This window comes from Hylobates moloch, unplaced genomic scaffold, assembly GCF_009828535.3.
Source record: "Hylobates moloch isolate HMO894 unplaced genomic scaffold, HMol_V3 SCAFFOLD_15, whole genome shotgun sequence".
In the NCBI taxonomy this organism is placed as follows: domain Eukaryota; kingdom Metazoa; phylum Chordata; class Mammalia; order Primates; family Hylobatidae; genus Hylobates; species Hylobates moloch.
In genome coordinates, this window is record NW_026652290.1 from 65,939,688 (window position 1) to 65,964,701 (window position 25,014).

The 25,014-nt window shown below is 39.3% G+C and overlaps 1 protein-coding gene across 1 annotated transcript in view; it reads right to left on the reverse strand.

The window, feature by feature from the left end:
- Nucleotides 1-14,989, reverse strand: part of LOC116483294 (putative uncharacterized protein encoded by LINC01549) — a 32,383-nt gene extending 17,394 nt beyond the window's left edge. Inside the window, exons 1-4 of the mRNA XM_058428881.1 lie at nt 14,849-14,989; nt 12,406-12,517; nt 11,717-11,762; nt 2,213-2,334 (exon numbers count right to left, since the gene is read on the reverse strand). Of these exons, the coding sequence (XP_058284864.1) occupies nt 2,213-2,334; nt 11,717-11,733 (139 nt within the window). The 5' untranslated portion in view covers nt 11,734-11,762; nt 12,406-12,517; nt 14,849-14,989. The remainder of the gene's footprint in view (nt 1-2,212; nt 2,335-11,716; nt 11,763-12,405; nt 12,518-14,848) is intronic.
- Between the last annotated feature and the right edge of the window lie 10,025 nt (nt 14,990-25,014).

The window sequence follows — 25,014 nt, forward strand, 5'->3', positions numbered from 1 at the left end:
TGACTTGCAAATAAGATTGAGTGAAACTGAGAGAACTCCTAAATTCTGGAAATTATCAGTTTGAAAATTAAACAATTTCTCTCTATAGAGAACATTGCCATTAGAACATCGCCATAAGATAAAGATAAAATCAAGAAAATAGTTGTCACACCCCTTGGTGAGATTCCTGAAAAAAGGGCGGAGCGTGGTGGCTCACACCTGTAATCCCAGCACTCTGGGAGGCCAAGGCAGGCGGATTGACTGAGCTCAGGATTTCGAGACCAGCCTGGACAACATGGTGAAATCCTGTCTCCACTAAAATACAAAAAATTAGCCAGGAGTGGTGGCGTGCGCCTGCAGTCCCAGCTACTCGGGAGGCTGAGGCAGGAGAATTGCTTGAACCTGGGAGGTGGAAGTTGCAGTGAGCCAAGATCGTGCCACTGCACTCTAGCCTGGCCGACAGAGTGAGACTCCATCTCAAAAAAAAAAAAAAAAAAAGATAGAAAAAGACTCCTGAAAAGATTAAAGAGACTGAGGGTGCATCTCACAGATGCCTAATACATGCAAATTACCTACTTATAGCTAGAAAAGAACCTGTCTCTAAAAGAATTATGGTTGAGGCATTTGGCATATTATAGTTGACTGGAAGCAAACAGAAAGTTCACAGAGTTTTTGAGAGAGCTGTATTGGCAAGATTACCACCAGCCTGGATTGTTAAAAATTATGTCTGTTGGAAATATGTAAGAATCTCTGAGACCCCAAGATTTTACAGACAGGAAGCAGGCTGAGAAATCTGCTCAGCTACCAAGAGGGCATATTCTCCTCTACTCATCAGAAAGCCAAAAATGAAAAAGGAAGGAGTTCTAAGACAAGAACAAAGACTCATGTACAACAGTAGACTGGGGATAAACTCCCCAGTACAGAAACAGGGCTTAACCAAAATATATGCCAACATCTTTGTAGGAGACCCTGGCAAAATTTGTTCAGCAGAGTTTCAAAATTTCTTTTTTTTTTTTTTTTGAGACAGAGTCTTGCTCTGTTGCCCAGGCCGGAGTGCAGTGGCACAATCCTGGCTCACTGCAAGCTCTGCCTCCTGGGTTCATGCCATTCTCCTGCCTCAGCCTCCCGAGTAGCTGGGACTACAGGTGCCCGCCACCACACCCAGCTAATTTTTTGTATTATTAGTAGAGACGGGATTTCACCATGTTAGCCAGGATGGTCTCGATCTCCTGACCTCATGATCCGCCCGCCTCGGCCTCCCAAAGTGCTGGGATTACAGGCGTGAGCCATCGCCCCCGGCTCAAAATTTCTATATATACTCCCAATTGTCCCCTTGTTGAATGCAGCTGTTTGTTTGTTCTGTTTATATTCCAGCATGGGACATTAGATGTGTGGTGGCAGATAACATATCTTTTCAGTTCATAGAGGTCCAGATCAACAGAAGTTCCATCCAGACCCGACATGGATCATGAGATCCTGGACTTTGAACTCAATGCCATAATTGGGTGAAACTTTGTGGGTTTTTCTTGGAATGGCAGTTAATATGTCTTAGATGCAGAAGGAACATGAATTGTGAACAAGAGAGTCAACTGTGATTGAAAGATGCAGTTATTATTAATACTTTTAATCTTCATTCTCTTTCTATTATAAAATTATACATTACCCTTTTTCCTATGTAACTTCCAGTTTTTTCCAATATGTGTGAAAAATACTCCCTTGATCCACTCATATTGGGCTTGGCATGTGAATTGTCTGAGTTAAAGAAATGTTAGTAAATGCGACAGAAGCAGAGATTTAGACTTGTTGTCATGATCTGGCTTGTTTTCTTGCACTCGTACAGTTCCCCACAAGAACATGCTCCAGATAGCTGGTCCAGGGAGACTGAAGAAACAAGAGGAGCAGATCTGATCCCAACTGACAGTTTAGAGCCAAGATAAGCAAAACTCTGCTAGGGTCAGTCCCCTTCTAGCTAACCCACAGAACTGTTATTGAGATGAATGTTTGGTGTTGCAATTGAGAGATTTAGAGTTGTTTGTTTTGTAGCATTATTGTAGTATAAATGCTAATTGAAACCATTTATGTTTGTTTATTGCTTGCCCCCTCATGCGAATGTAACTGTAAGCTCTATTTTAAAAAGGAAGAGTTCAAGACTAGCCTGGGCAACACAGTGAGACCCCGTATTTACAAAAACTAAATTAAAAAAAAAAAATTAGCTGGGTGCAGTGGCACATACCTGTAGCCTCAGCTACTCGGGAGGCTGAGGTAGGAGGATCACTTGAGCCCAGGAGATCAAGGGAGCAATGAGCCATGATCACATCATTGCACTCCAGCCTGGGTAGAAGAGTGATATCCTGTCTCAAAAATAAATAAATAAATAAATAAATAAATAAAAATAAATAAGAAACTTTTTAAACTCTGTTCATCTATGTATTCCAGTGGATAGAAACATTCTTGGTGTAGAGTCATTGAATAAGTATTTTAAAAAGGAAAAATGTAATATATAGTAAGAAACTACCAATTAAACATTAACTATATATTAGAACTCTGGGCGTATCATTTATTGAAAACAAAGTTAAATTTATAGTGGGTAAAGAAGAATGGAAAAACAACAAAAAACAAAAAAAGAATGACATACCTATAAGAAAATAAGCCATTTGAAGTTATTTACAAGAAAGCATTAAAGATATGCTGGGGTGATGTCACAGATAATCTGGTGTAGAGACTACTGGACTGACTGGCATAGTGAGTGCACCAGGTTGAGTAAAGTGCATTACTGTTGGGATAGTGATCCTGTCATCTCTGTATCTGCAGTTCCAGCACAGAATAGGCTCCCAATAAATGTATGTTGAAATAAATTGACTTTCAGAGCTCATAGATGCTTTTTTTCTTTTCTTTTCTTTTCTTTTTTGTGGTTTGAAAGAGCAGAAAGTTTAATAGGCAAGAAAGATGGAAAAATCTCCCCGTACAAAAACAGAGGGAGGGGGGCTCCAAGCAGACAGAGAAAACCCCCTTATAGATGCTTTTATACCCTTCTTGGCTATTGGATATGGAAGATATTAAATTATACCAGCAAATAATGCAGGCTTTTGCCTAAGGCTTCGCTCAGCAGAAGACTATCTGACTTGGGAGGAGCTTAGTTATGCCTTTGGGGTCAGCCTTGGAGAACATGGGGAAATCTGTTATCTTTCCGCAGATGAAAAGGCAGGAATTCTACAGATACTCTTAACAGAACTCATGTTTTAGCCTTTTGTATTCTCTAAGTCAACCCATTTTAGTTTCCTATTCTTCATTAGCAATTCTTTCCTTTAATCCAAATGTTGTATCCTTCATTTAATGCAGCAATTCACCTGAACAGTTTATTTACCATCTACCATTACCCAGCCTCTATTATGGACTACATATTATGCTAAATCCTGGGAACATAATGTTTGAAAAAGACAGTTCTTCTGCCAAGGTGACTATTGAACAAATTAAGACAAATAATCTGATTGTGTGGTTTTAAAGTAAGTGCTACAATTAAAACTTCATCATAAGAACACAAAACTAGAATATCCAAATGATACCAAGGGGCCAACAAAAATTGAATTTGAAGTATATGGAGGAGGGATAATGAGGTGAGAGAAATTACCCTGAACATGTTTTTGTTGATGTTTATAGGAAAGGTGTGTCCATCATATGAAAATAAATACCTGTACCAGTGTATCCCTGAAAAAAAGTTACAAAGCTGACCAGATATACACTCCACTACTAATGCAAAAGGAAAAAGAGGAGTTTGTTGAGTCCCCAAAGACTCTTTTCTGGAGTATGGTATGCACACCTTACCATAGTTTCAAGAAAACTGATGAAATGAGAAGGAAACACTAAGCAGCAATTATTCTGGGAAGGAGAGAAAAGCAAAATCTACTGATTGAAGCAGTTTGTACACTTGTTGAAAGCAAGTACCTGTTGTTGGTAGTGGGTTTTTTTTTTTTTTTGGAAAGGCACTCGAAGTCAGTAAAGAGAGATTTAAAAGCAAAAGCAAATGAAGAAAGTCTGAAATGTAAAAACAAGACCAAACTGTACAATAATAATAAAAAAAAACCAGAGTGGAATTTGGTCTGACATAGTGAGGGTGTGAAGGGAGAAAAGATCACTAGATTCTGGAGCACTTCAAACATTCAAAAAAAAAATTCTTGCGGGTTGACTGACGAGACAAGATAAGGTGCTCTGAGGCCAATGGTTCAAGAGTTTACGCGGTCCATTTAAAAGTTTTCGGCCGGGCGCGGTGGCTCCAGCCTGTAATCCCAGCACTTTGGGAGGCCGAGGTGGGCGGATCACGAGGTCAGGAGATCGAGACCATCCTGGCTAACACCGTGAAACCCCGTCTCTACTAAAAATACAAAAAATTAGCCGGGCGTGTTGGCGGGCGCCTGTAGTCCCAGCTACTCGGGAGGCTGAGGCAGGAGAATGGCGTGAACCTGGGAGGCGGAGCTTGCAGTGAGCCAAGATCGCGCCACTGCACTCCAGCCTGGGGGACAGAGCAAGACTCCATCTCAAAAAAATAAATAAATAAATAAATAAATAAATAAATAAAAGTTTTCTGACTTAGTATAGCGCATTTTTTAAGATGGGTGAAAAATATTTAAATTTGTGAACAAGGTGTAAATTCCAAAAATGTATTTATTTTATGCCTGATACTTTTGTTGTTGTTGTTGTTTGTTTGTTTGTTCGTTTGAGACAGTTTCGCTCTTGTGGCCCAGGCTGGAGAGAAGTGGCACAATCTTGGCTCACTGCAACCTCCACCTCCCAGGTTCAAGCAATTCTCCTGCCTCAGCCTCCCAAATATCTGGGATTACTGACATCCACTACCACACTCAGCTAATTTTTGTGTTTTTAGTGGAGACAGTGTTTCACCATGTTGGCCAGGCTGGTCTCCAACTCCTGACCTCAAGTCATCCACCCGCCTCGGCTTCCCAAAGTGCTAGGCTTACAGGCGTGACCCACCACACCCGGCTGCCTGATACTTTTTAACTTTTCATACATATTGAAATTTAATTGTACCAATAAAATATCAAGTTAGTCTTTTAATGATATTTGTTTTCCCTTCTTTCCTTTTATTGATACACAATCGTTGTATATGTTGATGTAGTACATGTGATATTTTGACAAATCCATACAATGTGTAATGATCAAATCTGGGTAACTGGGATATCCATCACTTCAAACTATAATCTTTCCTTTCAGGAATGTTCCAAAACTTCTCTTCTATCCATTTGAAATATACAATAAATTATTGTTAACTATAGTCACTCTACTGTGCTATTGAACACTAGAACTTATTCCTTCTATCTAACTGTATTTTTGTACCCATTTACCAAATTTTCTTCATCCTGCTCTCCCCTCTACCCTTCCTAGCCTCTGGTAATCACCATTCTACTCTCTACTGCCATGAGATCAATTTTTTAGCTCCCACATATGAGTGAGAACATGCGATATTTATCTTTCTCTGTCTGGCTTATTTCACTTCACATAATGTCCTCTAGTTCCATTCACGTTGCTGCACATGACAGGATTTCATTTTTTAAAAATTACTAAATAGTGTTTCATCATGTATACATGCCAAGTTTTTAAATCCATTCATCTATTGATAGACATTTAGGTTGATTCTTTATCTTGGCTATTATGAAGGTGCTGCATTAAACATAGGAATTCAGATATCTCTTCAATACACTGATTTTCTTTCTTTTAGATATATACCCAGAAGTGGGATTTCTGGATCATGTAGTAATTCTAGTTTCAGTTTCCTAAGGAACCTCCATAATGTTATCCTTAATGGTTGTAGTAATTTACATTACCCTCCACAGTGTGCATGAGTTCATTTTTCTCTGCATCCTGACCAGCATCTGTTATTTTCTGTCTTTTTGATAATAACCATTTTAACTATGATGAGATCTCATTGTGGTTTTGATTTGCATGTTCATGATGATTAGTGATGTTGAGCATTTTTTTTCCTATACTTGTTGGCCATTTGTATGTTTTCTTTTGAGAAATGTCTATTCAGATCATTTGCTTATTGAATTATTTGGTTTACTTAGTACTGAGTTGTTTCATTTCCTTATGTATTTTGGTTATTGGATAGATAGTTTGCAAATATTTTCTGCCATTCTGTAGGTTATCTGTTCATTTTGTTGATTGTTTCCTTTACTGTGCCGAAGTTTTTTAGCTTCATGTGATCCCTTTTCTCTGATTTTGCTTTTGTTGCCTGTGCTTTTGAGTTTTACTCAAAAAATCTTTGTTCAGATTCTCCAATATTTTCTTCTAGTAGTTTTATTGTTTCAGGTCTTACCTTTAAGTCTTTAATCCATTTTGATTTTATTTTTTATATGCTGAGATGATCTAGTTTCATTCTTCTGCATATATTCATCCAGTTTTTGGGGGCACCATTTATTGAAGAGTCTCTCCTTTACCCAATGTATGTACTTGGTGCCTTTGTCAAAAATGAGTTGGCTGTAAATGCATGGATTCATTTCTGGGTTCTCTGTTCTTTTCCATTGGTCCATGTGACTGCTTTTATGCCAGTATCATGCTGTTTTGATTACTACCACTTTGTGGTATGTTTATAAGTCAGGTACTGTGATGTCTCTAGCTTTATTCTTTTTGTTCAAGATTACCTTGTCTAATCAAGGTCTTTTATGGTTCTATATTAATTTTATGATTCTTTTCTATTTCTGTGAAGAATGTTATTGGTATTTTGATAGAGATTGCATTGAATCTGTAGATTGCTTTAGGTAGTATGGGCATTTTAACAATATTAGTTCTTCCAATCCATGAATATAGGATATTTTTTCATTTTTATGTCCTCTTTAATTTTTTTCATCAGTGTTTTATAGCTTTCTTTGCAGAGATCTTTCACTTCTTTTGTTAAAATTTTCATTCTCTCTTTATTATTCCACTCCAGTTATTCCTCTTACTGTCCAGGAGGCCTATGCAGATGCAACTTTCTAATTGAAAATCTTATTCTAATATTTCCTAAAAGGATCTTGTTTCTCATGTACGTATATGTCCTTTGTGAAAAAGACAATTTTAGTAGGAGAGCATATGATCTAGACAACTTTTCTTTCAAGGGACACATTAATAGGAACTCTACTATTTTTTAAATTAATTGAGATATAAATTATAAAAAGTCATAGATAATTCCCTCCCAACCACAAATTCTAACAGACAAACTATAAATAATTTTATGATTCTTCTGACTGAAGCCAAAGACAAATCAAAGAAAGGTACACATAGATAGATGCCATGATGATATCCTCTTATTTTTAGTATTTTAAATCATCACCACACTTCATAATTGTTATTTTCTACTCTCTTCCTTTGGGTCTTTTTAGTCATCTTTGGTTTTTTTGTGTGCAAGAAAACAAAATGTAAGTGAAAATAAATAGGGAGGAGAAAAATACCTTAAATAGAAATTGCCTAGTTGAAAGTAACTTGTATCGTTACATACATGGTTGTATTTGATCTTTAAAGCAAATTTGGTAGGATAGGGAAGAGAGGTAGCTCACCAGAGCGGACAAGATGGTGGTCTTTTAGTGATAAATGATGGATTAGAGGGCCGGGTGCAGTGGCTCACGCCTGTAATCCCAGCACTTTCGGAGGCCGAGGTGGGCAGATCACGAGGTCAGGTATTCGAGACCAGCCTGACCAACATGGTGAAACCCTGTCTTTAAAAATACAAAAATTAGCTGGGCGTGGTGGCATGCGCCTGTAATCCCAGCTACTCAGGAGGCTAAGGCAGGAGAATCACTTGAAACTAGGAGGTGGAGATTGCAGTGAGCCGAGATTGTACCACTGCACTCCAGCCTGGGTGACAAAGCAACAAAGCAAGACTCTGTCTCCAAAAAAAAAAAAAAAAAAAAAGAAAGATGGGTTAGAATGCCACTCCACTGTATGGCTCAGTTTGCATCACTCCCTGTAAAACAGGCATAATAATGCCTACCTCATAGGTTTGCTGTGGGGATTAAGTGAAAGAAAATAAAAGCCCTAGTACACAGGACCAAATAAATAAGTCTATACATAGCAGCTAGGATTAGTATTACAAAGGTGTTACTATCTTTTTCTGCTTGCCACCTGAGAAACTGAGAGAGAAACAAGTTAACAGACATGCGTGTCCAGAAGCATGCCTAACCATGCTGCCAACCACACTGAGAAGACTTTTTTTTAAGCTTTTAACCTTCAGAGACAAGCTGTATTTAGCACTTCTAATGAGAAAAAAATTAAAATTCCCTTAGAAAAATATATATTGATGTCATTTTAATGAAATGGTTAAGTATCTTTACAACAAATGTGTCAATCCAGTTGCAAAATTTCAAAAATGCAGAGTCACAGTCTAAGCATTGGCAAAGCCTTGAAAGGTCGAACTCTATACAGTGGCCTGTAGTGGTCTCTCCCACCCTATCCTCATCCTTGCTAGCCAACTCTTACCTTACCTTAATGACATAATTAAATGGCTATAAAGTACCATAACTCTTGCTCCTTTAATTAACTGGAGGAAAACCTCTTATCTTCTCAATGTTGAAGATTCTGCTGTTTCACTTTGCATGGTATTGTTCAGTCTCCTTTGTAAAAGTGTTAGGAGAACTTATTATTTTAAATAAATAAATGTGAATTTCAGTGGTGACATAAACTTTCCATCAGCTACAGAAATCATCTCTAAAATTGGTTCCGTATATCCACCTGTTGATTTTCACTAAAGGTTGTTCTAGATAGCAATTATAAAGTTAGTAAGCACCAAAATCACTGAGCCATATAATTCTCTGTTTTTGTTTTTTCTGTTTTTTTGTTTTGTTTTGTTTTTGAGACGGCGTCTCACTCTGTCGCCCAGGCTGGAGTGCAGTGGCGCAATCTCGGCTCACTGCAAGCTCCGCCTCCCGGGTTCACGCCATTCTCCTGCCTCAGCCTCTCCGAGTAGCTGGGACTACAGGCGCCCGCCACCACGCCGGGCTAATTTTTTGTATTTTTTTAGTAGAGACAGGGTTTCGCCATGGTCTCGATCTCCTGACCTCGTGATCCGCCCGCCTCGGCCTCCCAAAGTGCTGGGATTACAAGCGTGAGCCACCTTGCCCGGCCCATATAATTCTCTTGAAAATTTTTCTGGACTGAAGAGGTGCAGCAGCACTAAAACACTTCTACAGAGGCTCGAGTTCTTCATAAAGAAAAAGTGTGAACTTGGGACAAGATACAAAATACACATTATACATTTTAGAAAAGTTTCTTAAAATCTCTTCCATTGTTCCTTTGATCCTCCATTAATTTAACAGCTCTCATTCTGGCAGGAGTTGAAATGATCTTCACAGATACACAATGTGGGATAGTCACATAAAACGAACCCAGCGATGCCACCCAGCTAGGAAGAGGAAGGTGCAGAATTTATATTCTGTAGATTGACCTCACTTCCCAAGTGGCATGGGCAAGATTAGGAAATTTCTTTATAACCCTCAAAGAGAGGACTTAGGAGAGGCTGAGTTAAGTGTCGTGGGTTTGGCAGGGGACCAGCCCCCTATGATAAATGGCAAAGGGCCTCCTCAGCAAACACTCTGGGAGGACTGTTAAAGATTGTCTGCCACTACATGGCAGAGACACAAAACACATCAGCAAAAACTGAGATGAGTCAGAGGCATCTGGGTATTATCTGAGAGTACTGATCACACAGTGAGCCAGCAGGTCCCCAGTCAAACCTACTGTTAATGCCTGTGGAGCAAAGAACAGCCAGGCAGAGGAGAGACCTTGCTACAGAGAAACCCCAGGGTCAGAGGCAGGGCATGGACCTAAGCATCCTCTTCTTCCCTCATGGAGACAGAACAAGAGATGTGGCTTTGGGTTGGGCAGGTTGTGCTCACAAAAATGTGCCCCACAAGGTGCACTCTGGAGGAAGGGAGTTTTTTTGGCATTAGTCATCACAGAAGTGTGGACTTTTTTAGTCTTTTTGTAATCCACTCTAAGTTTAAGTCTCTGGTAGCTACAGCCCTATCTCTCAGGCAGCAGGGCACCATCTTGAGAAAAGGAAAAGTAGGCTAGGAGAGCAATCTGAACCACTAAGCATTTTCCTAGAGACTAAATCTTTGAAAGATGCCTCTGTAAACCATCATAACTTTGAATAGACTGAACGTTAAAGTGAAAGAAGACTTACAAAGCAGAAGAGACTAAAATGTTGCCAAAGGAGAATAAGTTGTTTTTGCAGTTCAGTAAAGTGGTGGTGCGTGGGCCAGGTTACAGTTTTTATAAATTATAGGGCAGCATTTATTTTCTGCATATCTGAGTGCAGCATAAAGCAATTTACAACTCTGTTGTGCATGCGTGTGGTGTGTGTGTGTGTGTGTGTGTGTGTGTGTGTTTAAGATAAGACTAGAGGATTGTAACTCTAAACATAATCATGTTTTTGAATGTATACTTATATTATGGATGTTTATATTTTCAACTTTTGACTTTCACATCCTTCAATTTTTCTGTGATGAGCATGTATTAGCATTTTAAAATCAAAGCTGGATAAATGTCATTTTAAAATAATTTGTGTATCTCTTCCAGTTGTTTTTGTCTAAATCCCAACTGTTTTGCAAAATATGTGAAGTATTTGGTCAGTCAGTCCTTTTCCAGTTCAACTCTTAAATTTGATTTATATATTTTTTTACTTTTTTTTTTTACTCATAAATCCTTTTTAACTTTGCTCTGTTATAATCCCTTTATTTCAAAGATCACATCGTATCTCCTTTTTTCTCTCAAAATTTCAAAATGGCCTTTGGCCAAATGCAATAAAATTTTGCCCTGACCTGACATAAAGAATGAAGTATGTATATGAAAGCACTTTGAAAACTTTAAAGGACTTTAAAAATGCATGGTGGTATTGGTGGTGGGAAGAAAAAGGGATGGGAGAAGAGGGGGAGTAAACCGTAAGAGGAGGAACTATGTTGTATTTTCTCATAACATAAATTTTAAAGCCCTTCCTGAATGAATTTGCAAACAGAAGCAAATGGAGTCCTTATGCAACATTCTTGAATGCTCGCAATTTTATAAATTCAATCCCACACCTTAGGCAACATGGTACACCCCTTCAGGTTGACATTTTTCTCTGTCATTTACTGCTGCTGAGTGCAATGGACCTCCTTCACAATTGCCAAAATTACCTCAGAGCTACTGGTCTTCCCGGTGTGAACCCTGCGGCCACCTCTTGTACCTATATTGTTAAGAGCTGTGCTAGAAGTGGTTCCTAATTAGGAAAACTTACTTTTTTTTTTTTTGAGACAGAGTCTCACTCTGTCGCCCAGGCTGGAGTGCAATGGCGCAATTTCGGCTCACTGCAAGCTCCGCCTCCCAGGTTCACGCCATTCTCCTGCCTCAGCCTCCCGAGTAGCTGAGACCACAGGCGCCCGCCACCACGCCTGGCTAATTTTTTGTATTTTTAGTAGAGACGGGGTTTGACCGAGTTAGACTAGGATGGTCTCGATCTCCCAACCTTGTGATCTGCCCGCCTTGGCCTCCCAAAGTACTGGGATTACAGGCGTGAGCCACCACACCTGGCCAGGAAAACTTATTTAAATCTGCAAACTGTCTCTAGAGTTTATCTGGGTTTTTTGGTCCTTTGTGTATTTGTTTGAGGGATAGGATATTGAGATCCTAGAAGACAGAGAAAGTCTAAGACTACTCTATAAATTCAGATCTCCTTAGAAACCCTCCCTGCCCCCACCAGGTTAAAGGGATATAATACCTTGACAAATAGTGCATCTTCACTTTCCAGTCTCTTCAGTGTATGCCTAGGCCAGAAAAATACACTATAATGGTTAAAAGCATATACTCTGGAGTCAGACAGACTAGGTTCAAATCCCACCTCTACTACTTGGTAGTTCTATGATCTTGGAGAAAATACTTGACCTCTCTTTGCCTTAAATTCCTTATTATAAAATGAGGATTATAAAAGATTATCTTTCATAGAGTTCCTGACAGATTTCAACGTGTTAATGTAAGTGAAGTGCATTCAACAGCATCTGGCACTTACCAAGTGCCCCCCATAAATGCTAATTATTATTATTAGGAAGAGAATCCTCGAGTGTATCCAAAACACCACAAGCCCCTGAGGCTCACATGCTGTCCCCCCAAAGTGAGCTAATACTGAGAAGGCCTGGTAACTCTGAGAAAGAAATCCTTCTCCTTGCTCTTCACAGCTCAAGCGTGTATGGTGATGACCTATTTGTGCATGAACAGATGTTTACCGAGCCTTCTGGATTTACTTTGGCAGCAACAGGGTCAGGCTTGTATTGAGTGATCCACCTCTGTGGCTCAGTCAGCTCTGGGATGACTGCACATGCCTGGTTGTGGTTATGTAACACATCCATCTGGAGTGGGATTCAATGTACTGGTCTTAGGCCTTACAGAAAGGAAGCAAAGAAAAATTCTTACCGTGGGAAATAATGTTGAGTTCACAGATTTACTATTTTCTTGCCAGGCTTTTTGAGTACGGATGGCTCTCAAACAGGCATTAAAATGATTGCCACTGGACCATAAAGAAAACCTAGAAAATGTGAGGCACGAAGGTATGCTTTTACCTGCGGAGTCCTTTGCTTGCCTTCCTTTTTTTTGACCAAAGGAGAAATTACCACTAGGGAGGAGGAAGTAGAAGAATCCCTGGATATATGCTAACAATTCTCAAAAACAGAAGCATTATTTCTAGAGTGCCATTAGCATATCCTGGAAGAGCACCTTTTCTATGACTCTGAGTTTTATGGGGTTTAGCCAAATCTTTAGCGTTCTTAGGTAAATTAATATTCAATGAAATTTTTCATAAGCACGTGAAATTTTTCTGGAAGTTATTTAAAATGGATCAGCCGGCTTGATACCACACCTCACACCTCTGCTCCTAGCAAGAATCCATCTCAACATACGCTTTAAAAAAATGCTGGAGTTAGTCCTAAGCCACTTTTGCTCCATTTTAATTCATTCATCAAACAAGTAGTTCCGGGCATTATTTTTCTTGACCATTCTCTCCTCTCCCTATCTCCTCTTTCTTTTTCTCATCTCCCACGATGTCAATTTATTAAATATATATACTTTAATAGGCTCATAGAAAATAAAGACATTTCCGATTTGTTTTGGAAAGGAGGAATCAGCTTGAATTTCCAGGGTACAATTCAATCCTCCACCACACACACCTCCTCCTCCTCCTCCAGGGACTGCATTTCATCTTCCATCCATCTAGCTAAGGAGAACAGAGGCTTAGGAGCCTCTTTCTGCCTGTACATATTCAGCCAGAGGGGTCACTGGTGATCGATGCAAGCCACTACATCCTCCAAGAGCTTTCCAAGTCCCTGCTGGTCCAGAGAGGAGCGTCCAACAGTAACTCACCCTTTAGTGCCTGTGTATTTCTGTGCCTCCAATTAGAAATAGTCAATAAGCGCCAGAGGCAACTTATGTTCCCTTAGATCCAAATAAATGCCTCACACCATCACCTTAGAGCCCTTTCACAAACACTGTTTCCCCACAGATAGATTCCAAGTCCTAGCAGCCAATTACTACTGAGGTGCCTCAAAGGCTTGAAGGAGGAGGCAAGGAGAGAGAAAGGGCTTCTCCAAAGACCAAGAGTTAGGTGTTTCCTTCTAACAAAAATTGCTCCCTTTTAGTTGAGTGCTTCCTCTGAGCCAGACACTGGGATGAGGTTTAATCTACATTATCCCACTCATTCCTCACAGCTATGGGATTCATGAAGCTCTAGCCCATTTGACAGATGAGGACACAGAGGCTCACAGAGCTTAAGTAACTTCTACTTTCTGCCTCCCCTCAACTGCCCCTTATACACACAGATGCTTGTGGGCATGTGTTACGAAAGCAATTGGAAAATGTTCCCAGATGCGAGGCAAGTCAATTGACTTCTAGGCCTTAGCTTAGGTCCCTGACATTTCTTCTCTTGCATTGAAAAGAGGCTCGCTGTGCTGGTTACTCCACAGGCTGCCAGAAGCATGCCCCATTATATTCTGCCCATCATCTAGATGTTGTCAACACTTCCAGGGCCTTTCATTTTACTTTATGGGTGGGTATCACATATTCTGGCAAGTTCCTTTTGTTTTGTTTAGAGACTGGGTCCCACTCTGACACCCAGGCTGGAGTGCAGCGGTGCAATCATAGCTCACGGCAGCCTCTAAGTCCTGGGCTCAAGCCATCCTCCCTTCTCAGCCTCCTGAGGAGCTGGGACTACAGGCACACCAGCACGCCCAGCTTTAAGTTCCTTCTGGTACCACAAAGCGTTGTGTGTTCACCCTGTATAAGGTACTGCGATAGTTTCTGTATAGGTTCAAAGGATTGGAGTGTTACTTTAAAAACAGACAACACAGTCACAGTCTTCCACAATTATTTTCAATTGTGCAACATTCCACAAAGAATCAGGTCCTGGCTTAAGTGCTAGAAATAAAGAGACGAACATGCCTGAGCCATAGGTTTTATCATTCCTTTTCATGATTTTCTTTCTCTGAGTTACCTCTGTTTCCTACTTCCTAAAGAGTCTCGTTGTCTCCTTTACACACACACGTTCTTAGGCAGATGTATGTGACAGGATAAAGCATCTGCATTGACCAAAAAATAATTCGGCAACTAACTATAGAAAAGCCAATGTCTCCACATCCTGAAAGAAATCATACAGCTGGACTCTGAATATGGACTGATAGGTGAGAGCTCTCAGTATCCCATTTCATCACGCTTTCCTCTTGCAGGAACTGAACCATGGACTAGCACGAATTTTTTACCTTTTCTCAACCCTTCCTGGGAACTCACAACACATGAACATTAAATACCCAAGATCATTGCATATCTGTAAGTTCTGCAGCAGGAAAGTCTCTGGACAATGCCGTCTTACCTGGTTTGTAACTGAGCTATCTGCTACACTTCTGTGAAATGAAGGGACAGATGTGCATGGGCTGTCTCCCCGTGCAAGGCAGCAGAAGACCCTCTAGATGTGATAGATCCAGGCATAAATGTGGGGATAAGGATCACCATGTTTTTTCTGTTACGGAGAAAAATGACTAAATTCCTTGAAGATAATAACAATAATCATGATCATATATTTTATTCTATAGTACTTTTCCATTTCTCAAGCATTTTTCACATCTGTGCTTTCATTGGCTCTCCACACCAAACTTAACCTTGGTCTAAATATTGTGATATTTTTCTCAATGATAACATGTCTCTCTCTTTTATTTGATCACCGTGATTACAAAGGAAAATATTGTTATCCTCAGTTTATTAATAAAGAAACTGAGGGTTAGAGAGAGTGATTTTCTCAGGTTATAAAACAAGAATTTAAACCCAGGAGATCCTTTGCAAATTCCAGTGTTTATTCCTCCCCAATAATCTTCATTTGGTACATGGGGAAACCAAGGCCTTTCTCTGGAGGATCTCAGAGGAAACAGAGCACATGTGCCTAATAAGCAAACTGTCCCACCTGATGGATAGGAGTCACAGTGTGAGGTGTGTGGTCATGGCCAATGAAACCTTGCCAAGCCTTTGTATGGACTGCAAATCCAGTTCATTTCCAAAAGCCAGGTTCCTAGAAAACGGGTTTCTGTTGACACTTTCCCTGCATGTTTTGTTATGCTTGTTTGTGTTGGCCTAGAGAACCAGCAGCCAGGGACAGCGGGATGACTTTGAGCCAAGGGGCGGTCTGTTCACACCCTGGGGACGGGAGTGTTCCACCAAGTTAGCTGCTGCTTGAAAGGACAGCTGCTGCGCAGTCTTGCTCACTCCCCATTTTGTTATCCCTGAGATAATAAATAAAGGCTCATTCTGTTGTGTCCAAAAGACCCTTTTCAGAAGACCTGCTCTTGCTGGAAGTCTCCTGAGTCCCCTTACTTGATTACAGTCAGATGCTGGGCATTGCAAATTAAATTAGAACAAATAATGAAAATGAAAGGAGAGTGGGAAGGAGGAGGAACAAACCAGCAAAAATTGTATTCATTTAAAGTAGCCAGTGAGAAAAATGGAGCCTGAGAAACTCAACCAATACTGGCAGAGATCAATGTTTGTCATCTAGTCTTAAGCTAAAAAGAGCCATAAGTGAGAATCTGTAGGGATGACAGTTCTAGGTCAGTTCTGTTTAACATATTCTGCTGCAGATATGGCCAGGTTAGGCAGGAAAATGTTCTAAATCTAGATCTGAAGTTCTATGGCTCTTGGACCATGATTCTATCTCTATTTGGTTAAATGATGGTATATGCAGGATATAAAGTTTAGCTCTTGGAAGGTGTGGAAAACACGTCTCATTGCACCAATTTGTTTTCTCTACCAAATCCTACCAATGTTGAAGTGTCATTTGAGCTCAAAATTATCCCAGAGATATGCTTAGAGACCCATTGCTGTGTGGATGAATGGGAGAGTAAGAAGTAAATTCTTGTAATACGTGGTCTTGATATGGTTCAATGTCAGCAAGACAAATTAAATGAAATTAATTTAAAATTAATTGAAATGATCATGGACCAAGATTACTGTGTGTCCACTCCCAAAAGTGATTTAAAACAGAATTCTTATTGTTCAGTTAAAAACAACTTGCAATCAACCAGCCTAACAATGCCCCCAGATCGTTTCAGCCTCCTGGAGATCCCTTTACCTTGGTTATGCTTTCATCACATCTGCCTGATACTCTGCTATCCCTATTTCAGTGAAACTAAATATTGCTGGATCCTAGAAGAGCATTAAGATATTTGATAAGACAATCTAACTTCACCATCCAGATGCTGAAAAAATATTTACATTTGATGTGTTTTTTCAATCCTATTAGCCAAAGTAATATATTGTACAATAAAATATATCGTTGTATTACAGTACTCTTATTGTGAAGAAACAATGAGCACACAGAAACGTAATTCATATTACATCATCTCTCAGTAAAGGAGGCCTCTTCAACAAACACAAACTCAATTTAGATAAAATAAGTTAATAGGTGCTAGAGGGTTAACTTCTCTTGTGACAAAAAGTCATCACATCACATATTAAAGGCCAGTATTAAAAAGGAAAGAGATTCAAGAGAGCATAAAGGATGATTATCTTTTGAGACCTTCCTGCATATAGCATTAAAAAATATAATTTGGTCTCACGGTTGTGCCCTAACATCACTCCTCATATTAGTATCTATGGTGGCACAAGTAAAACTTTGAAGTCTCAAAATGAGCTAGTGCTGTTGAGTATTTCCTAAAAAATGTGACAACTCTTATATTTAAAATAAATAAATAAGCATTGAGGAGTGATCAGTGAAAATGTCTCTTAAGCCCATTATTTTTAGCTGAGCACTGTTATGACTGTTTCCATGGCTAAACCATGAATATGTTTTCCGCACAAGCACGGTCAGCTAGTGGCCTTAATTAGCTTTCAAATGGAGAATGCTGCGGTTTACCACTTATTACACATCCACCACACCAAGTTACAATTTTGCCCTTCCACACCTCACTTAGTTGAGACACCTCAAGGAACCCACAATGCTGAATAACCAGTGATTTAAAAATATGTACCATGTGTGATGATCGGACTGAACACACAGGCTGTGAGGGGAGTTCACTAAAACCTGGCCAGATTTCATTTCCAGATGGAATGATACAATTTGTAAATTGAGGCAACAAGATAGGTCACCCAGAAAGAAAGAGATGAAGTGTAAGCTCTAGCTAACACACTGTCCTTATTCATAGGAATTCAACATACATTTATTAAGTGCTTGCATTGCATTCTGGATACTAAGTCTTCATCTAGATTCCTCATGTCTAGGAAGGTGACTAAGTGGAATACAGGATCTGGTGAAGAAGAAGAGGACTGTCCCAGCATTCAAGATCTTTAAACAGTATGCCCCCTAGAGAAGGAAGAAAGTACAAAATTACTCATCAAGCTAATCTACTCTTAATACAACATACAAGTAGACTAACCTAACCAAGCTCATTTCACCAAGCATTTTATTCATGAGGGAGACGATGCAGTTTGAGATTCAACTGAGACAGAATTAGTTTTTCTGATTAGCTAGGTTGAGTGGTTAAGGTATGGTAATAATGATATCATTATTTCTTCTCTCCCCTTTCTCACACAACATTCAGAGACACATTCTCTCTCTCTCTCTCTGTCTCTCTCTCTCTCATACACACACACACACACACACACACACACACACACACACACACCCCCTCACATATCTGTTTGGATTTGGTTTGCGAATCTTCAACTGGTAGTGTCTGTGTATCAACTTGTATACTCCCAGGGGCAAAAAAAAAAAAAAAAGTGAATTCACCTCTTGTCGAAATTCCACTGTGTATAAAATGGTCTTGAAATTTGAAGGAAGAAAAAAAATCCTCCTACAAAGAGAACATGTGAAAAGGCCAAGGGAGAGCATAACTGAAAAAAATATATAAAAATGCAAATTTTCCTAAACTTCAGCTTTGGATGGACTGAAGCATAAGTGAGAACTTCAACAAAGCAATAGAAAAAGATGACAGCTCAGAGTTTCAGAAATTTAAGACAGCAGCAGGATTAGACACTTTGGGTTGTCTTCGCACACATTTCTTATGGGAGTTAATTCCATTTGACATGCAAGACCAAAGCAAGATTACAGAGGCATAGCCCCATGGCGAGGTGTATGCTGTAGCTAAAAGCTGGGATTTGAATAATTGTGCAGGCTTACTCCAAGAATCAGGCAAGAACAGAATGAATGGATTATTACAAGGAACTTTGTACATTTTTAACTGCTGGACTTAATAAAATACCCTCTATGTGAGAATAGTGTTATGGTCGTCTGCACTTACTCTAGCTGAAGTTTGTGGTAGGATCTATCAAAAATGAGAAAAAACAGAAGCTGTTTTTTAAAAAAGCAAGAAAGGAAAAAAGAAATTCGAAATGAATGACTGGGCTGGGTCATGCCCGTATGATTTATAGAGGAACAAAAAATTTGGAGAACGTGAGATCAACATATTCGAGCCCCCCCCCCAAAGTTACAGGGAATTCATTTCCTGTGCAAAGAAGTTTGAGGAAAGTGGAGAGTAGAGTTCAGGGAAAGTGGGCCACAAAAAGGTGGATTTTTATTTCACGATTTCAGCTCGTTAAGGAGGTCATTTGTTACTGGAAAAAGTTACTAACCCACACATCATTTTATATATATGTATAAATGTGACTTCTTTCCTTGGACGCCATGGAAGCACTTGTCTGTAAAAGGCAGAAAGAGTATAACAGTTCCAAAGACTTCTCGCTGCTTAATTAACTTTCCAGTGAGAATTATCAAAATTCTTCATGTAATTCTTATTTAGTGCTCATTAAAGTGAAAGATACAAATGCTGGACAATGTAGGGTTCAGAGAAGCTTTAAGAAAGAAAAGTTAGTTTTGCAATAGCTGAGAATTATGAAAAGCTGTCATTAACGGTAGCCAAGTAGACCTTTCATTTTAAAAGTCACTGATTCAGATCTGAAATGATTAGATTTGATTTTCTCCCTTAATCTCATCTTCATGTCCTCCTTTGCTGAAAGCTCATTTCTCCTCGATTCCTTCTCAGCCCTAACCAGCCTAGTGGGGAGGGAAGTCCACCCAGAAGAGGAGGAAACTGCTCCGGGCCATGGCACTGGGGCAGTGCGCCCTCTGCTGGGAAGCCAACCTTCAGTCCAGCTTGGGAAAATCCCCCCAAAGAGCCTGCCCCTAGGAAAGCAAAAGAGATGTGCATTTCCAAAGGTGAAAACCCCTCATACAAGTGGCATCTCTTTCTCTGGTAAGTGGATATTAGAGGAGGGACCTGGGAGGGTGTATGCGAAGGCTATATTAAACCAGAACTCAAATGCAGCTCTCCTCAAAAAACATGTCTGACAACGCCAGCCTACCATGTAAAATGGCATCAGGAATGATGAACAGATTACAAATTTGTAGACCCTAAAATTAAACTCCACCTCATTTATTTCATACTTCAGCAGGGCTGAGGATGCCTGACAATAAAGGTACAGACCTTTCTTGATAAGCCCCGTGGTTTCCTTGTTGGAGAAGGGATTGTGCTCTGTATAGATGCATTCAGTCTTCTTGAAGCCCAAACTCTGCTTGGTGGAGCCAGGAAAGAAGAGGCATGTTTCAGTGTTCTGAAGAAGAAAGTCAAGAATCCTATCCCTGAGACAGAAGCAGGTGAATGTATTACCACAGGAAGACAAAGAGCTAGTCTTTCCCCCCTTACCTCTGTACATCATTTAGATCTTTGCTAGTAAAAATGTGGTTCACAGAGCAGCCGCTTCAGCATCACCTGGGAGATGATAGAAAACCAGGAGCCCAGAACCCACCCTAGACCAACTGCATCATAATCTACATTTTAACAAGATTCCATTAATTCATAAGTATGTTAAACCTTGAGACGCACCAGTGTAAACACTAAAGAGCTAAAGCATAAACAAAACTAGAGTATGGAACTTTTCAAGTAGAAGGGGACCTAGCCACCACCTGACTCCTTTGATAGAGAAACCAAGGCCCTGAGGGGAATACAACTCCTCACATATCTACGAACATTATTTTATACAGGTCTCAATTTGTTTTGGTATATAAGCTGGAACAGGGATATCACAGATTTTTGTAGCTATCCTCATCACATACTACAAAACCAACAGAATGTGGCACCAGCATTACAAGTGGCATAGGGCATAATTTCTCTGTGGGAGGAACCCTGTCTTCTAATCAGCTCTGTTCTACTGAAATGACTTGTCTACATTCTGCAGGAATTGACATAGAAATGAGAATCTGATATTCCTTCTATCCATATAATGATTGATGAAACACATGGGAAAAATAAATTGAATTATATTCTAATCTCCCAGGGAAACATAATTAAGTTGTGAAGCATTCCCATGAAATCCTAAAAGCCCTATATCATCTAGGCAGTGACTTCTACTACATGATCAATAATTATATTAATTATAGATAATTAATTTGATAGGATGGTGTGACTTTGGGGCTCTACTTATTCTTGATCTGAAGCATTGATCCAATGGTGATGACTTGGTTGGAGCCAGAGCTGAACATAAATAACTCTTTTGGGGTTCCAAAAAGCTTTATGATACTTATGTTAACTTGTACTAATTTGTAAATCCTGGCCACCAATTTGATGTTTATTCACATAATCTAAAGGGTCATACTTGTGCAAGACTACCAGAATAGTAATTCTATTCTTAACTCTATAAGAAACAGAAGCAAACTACTCCAGCAAGTAATAGATAATATATAATACATAAAATCCAATATTCCTTGAACGTTCAAAATTCCAAGACATCCAATACATTCGTTGTGTGTACACAGGACTGCCAAGCACATCCATGGCAACTCTTAAGGCAGTGAGCTAAAAGAATCAGACCCAAAGTTAAAAATGCTCAGAAAGTTAGGGTGACCATGGCTCCTTATATATTTAATATCTTTCTTTGTAAACACTTAATTATGAAGGCCATCCCTGCAATGCGTTTCTCATAGTACACATTTTACGCACAGGCAAAAACTGAGACTTCTACCTGACCCTCTTTCAACACTTTCCAGAGACAGCCTGAGTGGGTGTATATGCCTTCTCACCTGAATAAAAGTATCAATAAGAATCAACAGAAAATACAGAGATATTTAAAATAAAAGTAATAAAAATACCTAGGAATCCAACTTACAAGGGATGTGAAGGACCTCTTCAAGGTGAACTACAAACCACTGCTCAATGAAATAAAAGAGGATACAAACAAATGGAAGAACATTCCATGCTCATGGGTAGGAAGAATAAATATCGTGAAAATGGCCATACTGCCCAAGGTAATTTATAGATTCAATGCCATCCCCATCAAGCTACCAATGACTTTCTTCACAGAATTGGAAAAAACTACTTTAAAGTTCATATGGAACCAAAAAAGAGCCCGCATCGCCAAGTCAATCCTAAGCCAAATGAGCAAAGCCGCAGGCATCACACTACCTGACTTCAAACTATACTACAAGGCTACAGTAACCAAAACAGCATGGTACTGGTACCAAAACAGAGATATAGACCAATGGAACAGAACAGAGCCCTCAGAAATAATGCCGCATATCTACAACCATCTGATCTTTGACAAACCTGACAAAAGCAAGCAATGGGGAAAGGATTCCCTATTTAATAAACGATGCTGGGAAAACTGGCTAGCCATATGTAGAAAGCTGAAACTGGATCCCTTCCTTACACCTTATACAAAAATTAATTCAAGATGGATTAAAGACTTAAATGTTAGACCTAAAACCATAAAAATCCTACAAGAAAACCTAGGCAATACCATTCAGGACATAGGCATGGGCAAGGACTTCATGTCTAAAACACCAAAAGCAATGGCAACAAAAGCAAAAATTGACAAATGGGATCTCATTAAACTAAAGAGCTTCTGCACAGCAAAAGAAACTACCATCAGAGTGAACAGGCAACCTACAGAATGGGAGAAAATTTTCACAACCTACTCATCTGACAAAGGGCTAATATCTAGCATCTACAATGAACTCAAACAAATTTACAAGAAAAAAACAAACAACCCCATCAAAAAGTGGGCGAAGGATATGAACAAACACTTCTCAAAAGAAGACATTTATGCAGCCAAAAGACACATGAAAAAATGCTCATCATCACTGGCCATCAGAGAAATGCAAATCAAAACTACAATGAGATACCATCTCACACCAGGTAGAATGGCCATCATTAAAAAGTCAGGAAACAACAGGTGCTGGAGAGGATGTGGAGAAATAGGAACACTTTTACACTGTTGGTGGGACTCTAAACTAGTTCAACCATTGTGGAAGTCAGTGTGGCGATTCCTCTGGGATCTAGAACTAGAAATACCATTTGACCCAGCCATCCCATTACTGGGTATATACCCAAAGGATTATAAATCATGCTGCTATAAAGATACATGCACAAGTATGTTTATTGCGGCACTATTCACAATAGCAAAGACTAGGAACCAACCCAAATGTCCAACAACGATAGACTGGATTAAGAAAATGTGGCACATATACACCATGGAATACTATGCAGCCATAAAAAATGATGAGTTCATGTCCTTTGTAGGGACATGGATGAAACTGGAAACCATTATTCTCAGCAAACTATCACAAGGACAAAAAACCAAACATTGCATGTTCTCACTCATAGGTGGGAACTGAACAATGAGAACACATGGACACAGGAAGGGGAACATCCCACTCCAGGGACTGTTGTGGGGTGGGGGAAGGGGGGAGGGATAGCATTAGGAGATATACCTAATGTTAAATGACGAGTTAATGGGTGCAGCACACCAACATGGCACATGTATACATATGTAACAAACTTCCACATTGTGCACATGTACCCTAAAACTTAAAGTATAATAATAATAAAATTGAAAAAAAAATGAAAATAAAAATAAAAATAAAATAAAATAAAAGTAATAACTCAAGGGATCATATAGCAAATACACCAGATTTTTTTAATATGACAACCATTATATATTAACTTTCCTGAATTCTCCACATAACTCAAGATAACTTGGGTTGTTTTAACATAAAGGGATAATATAATTTAAAAAACGACAGAGTGACAGAAATAAAATCACTTATAAGTACACATTATTTTATCAACATTTCCTTAAAATATTTGTAAAATATCTTGTTCACATGCTGGTTACTATACGAGACATTGTAGATTTTTCTCTCAATGAGGCAGAGAAGTTCAACATTTAAGAGTCAAGACTTAAGAGCCAAGGCCACCTGCCACTTACCACTTATATGGCTTGAACAATTTACTTACCCTTGCTCTGTGCCTCAGTTTCTGCATCTGTAAAATAGAGATAAAAATAATATATGCCTAATGAAGTTATTATAAGGATTTAGTAAATTAATAAGCATGAGGCCATTAGAACATGCATGAGAAGTACTAAGCACTCAATTTATAATGGCTATTATCATTATTGCCCTTATAATATGTGTAGGTTGGCTTATTTATGGTCATGATGCAATTTATTCAAGAATAGTCTTCTTTAAAGTCACCATCCAGAGGATCTGAAAGCCAAGTTTTAGTCTCCAACTTAAGATATGCTTTCTTAAAAGCACATTTAAAAAAGAAAAAGCATTCAGAGGACTTGAAAACATAAGCTTACTCGTTATACTTTGACACACACACACACACACACACACAAACACAGAATAGTAACACCTCACAGCCCATTGCCAGAAGTTCCCACACAGGGGATTTGCCATAAAGAAAGCTAAATGTGACCGAATATTCTAGTGAGAGATCTCACCATTCAGAGCAGAATAACCTGAGAACAAAATAAAGCAAAAGGCAGCCCGAGGTTCCTTTGTCTTTCCCCAGGTAAAATCAATTCCTTTATTATCCGCAGTTGGGTACCGAATGGCAGATGAGCAGCATGGCTTCATCCAGCGATACCTCTCAGAGAGTGGACTGCATGGGTAATATCTCACACCCTGATTCACTCAGCATTGTCAAGAGAGAAAGGGGGAGATCCATCTTAGGTAGGGAAATTCATTCTAAGGAACTATTAAGACATTAGAGAAGAAAAAAGGGAAGAAAAATCAGGCCAAATTCATCCAGAAACACAGATTCCAGCCTGCCCCTATCCTCAGACAGAGAGGTCAAGGTGATGGGTGATATTTCCACACCTGATATCTTTCTGTCTACTTTTTTGTAGGGGGATGGTTTAGCCATATTTCCTATGTGTGGGAAGGAAATGAACCATGCACATGATGCTGCACAGCAAAGTGAAACAGAAAAAGCTTCCCAAAGAAAGTAGGCAGACATGAATGTAGCATTGTGTAACCCAAGAAATAGACCAACAATGATTGAAAGCAAGAAAATGACTTGGTCTTTCTTAAAACTGCAACAATTCGGCAATTGAGCTAACTAATAGGATCTGAGAAGATGTAAATAAGTTTTCTTTTTTTTTATTAACAAAAGAAATGAGGAGGCAAATTTCAGCCCAGATGAAAGAAGGTAAATGATTCCTCCCCAAAGGCAGAGCCAAGATTTCTCAAATGAGTTTCCTCCTAAA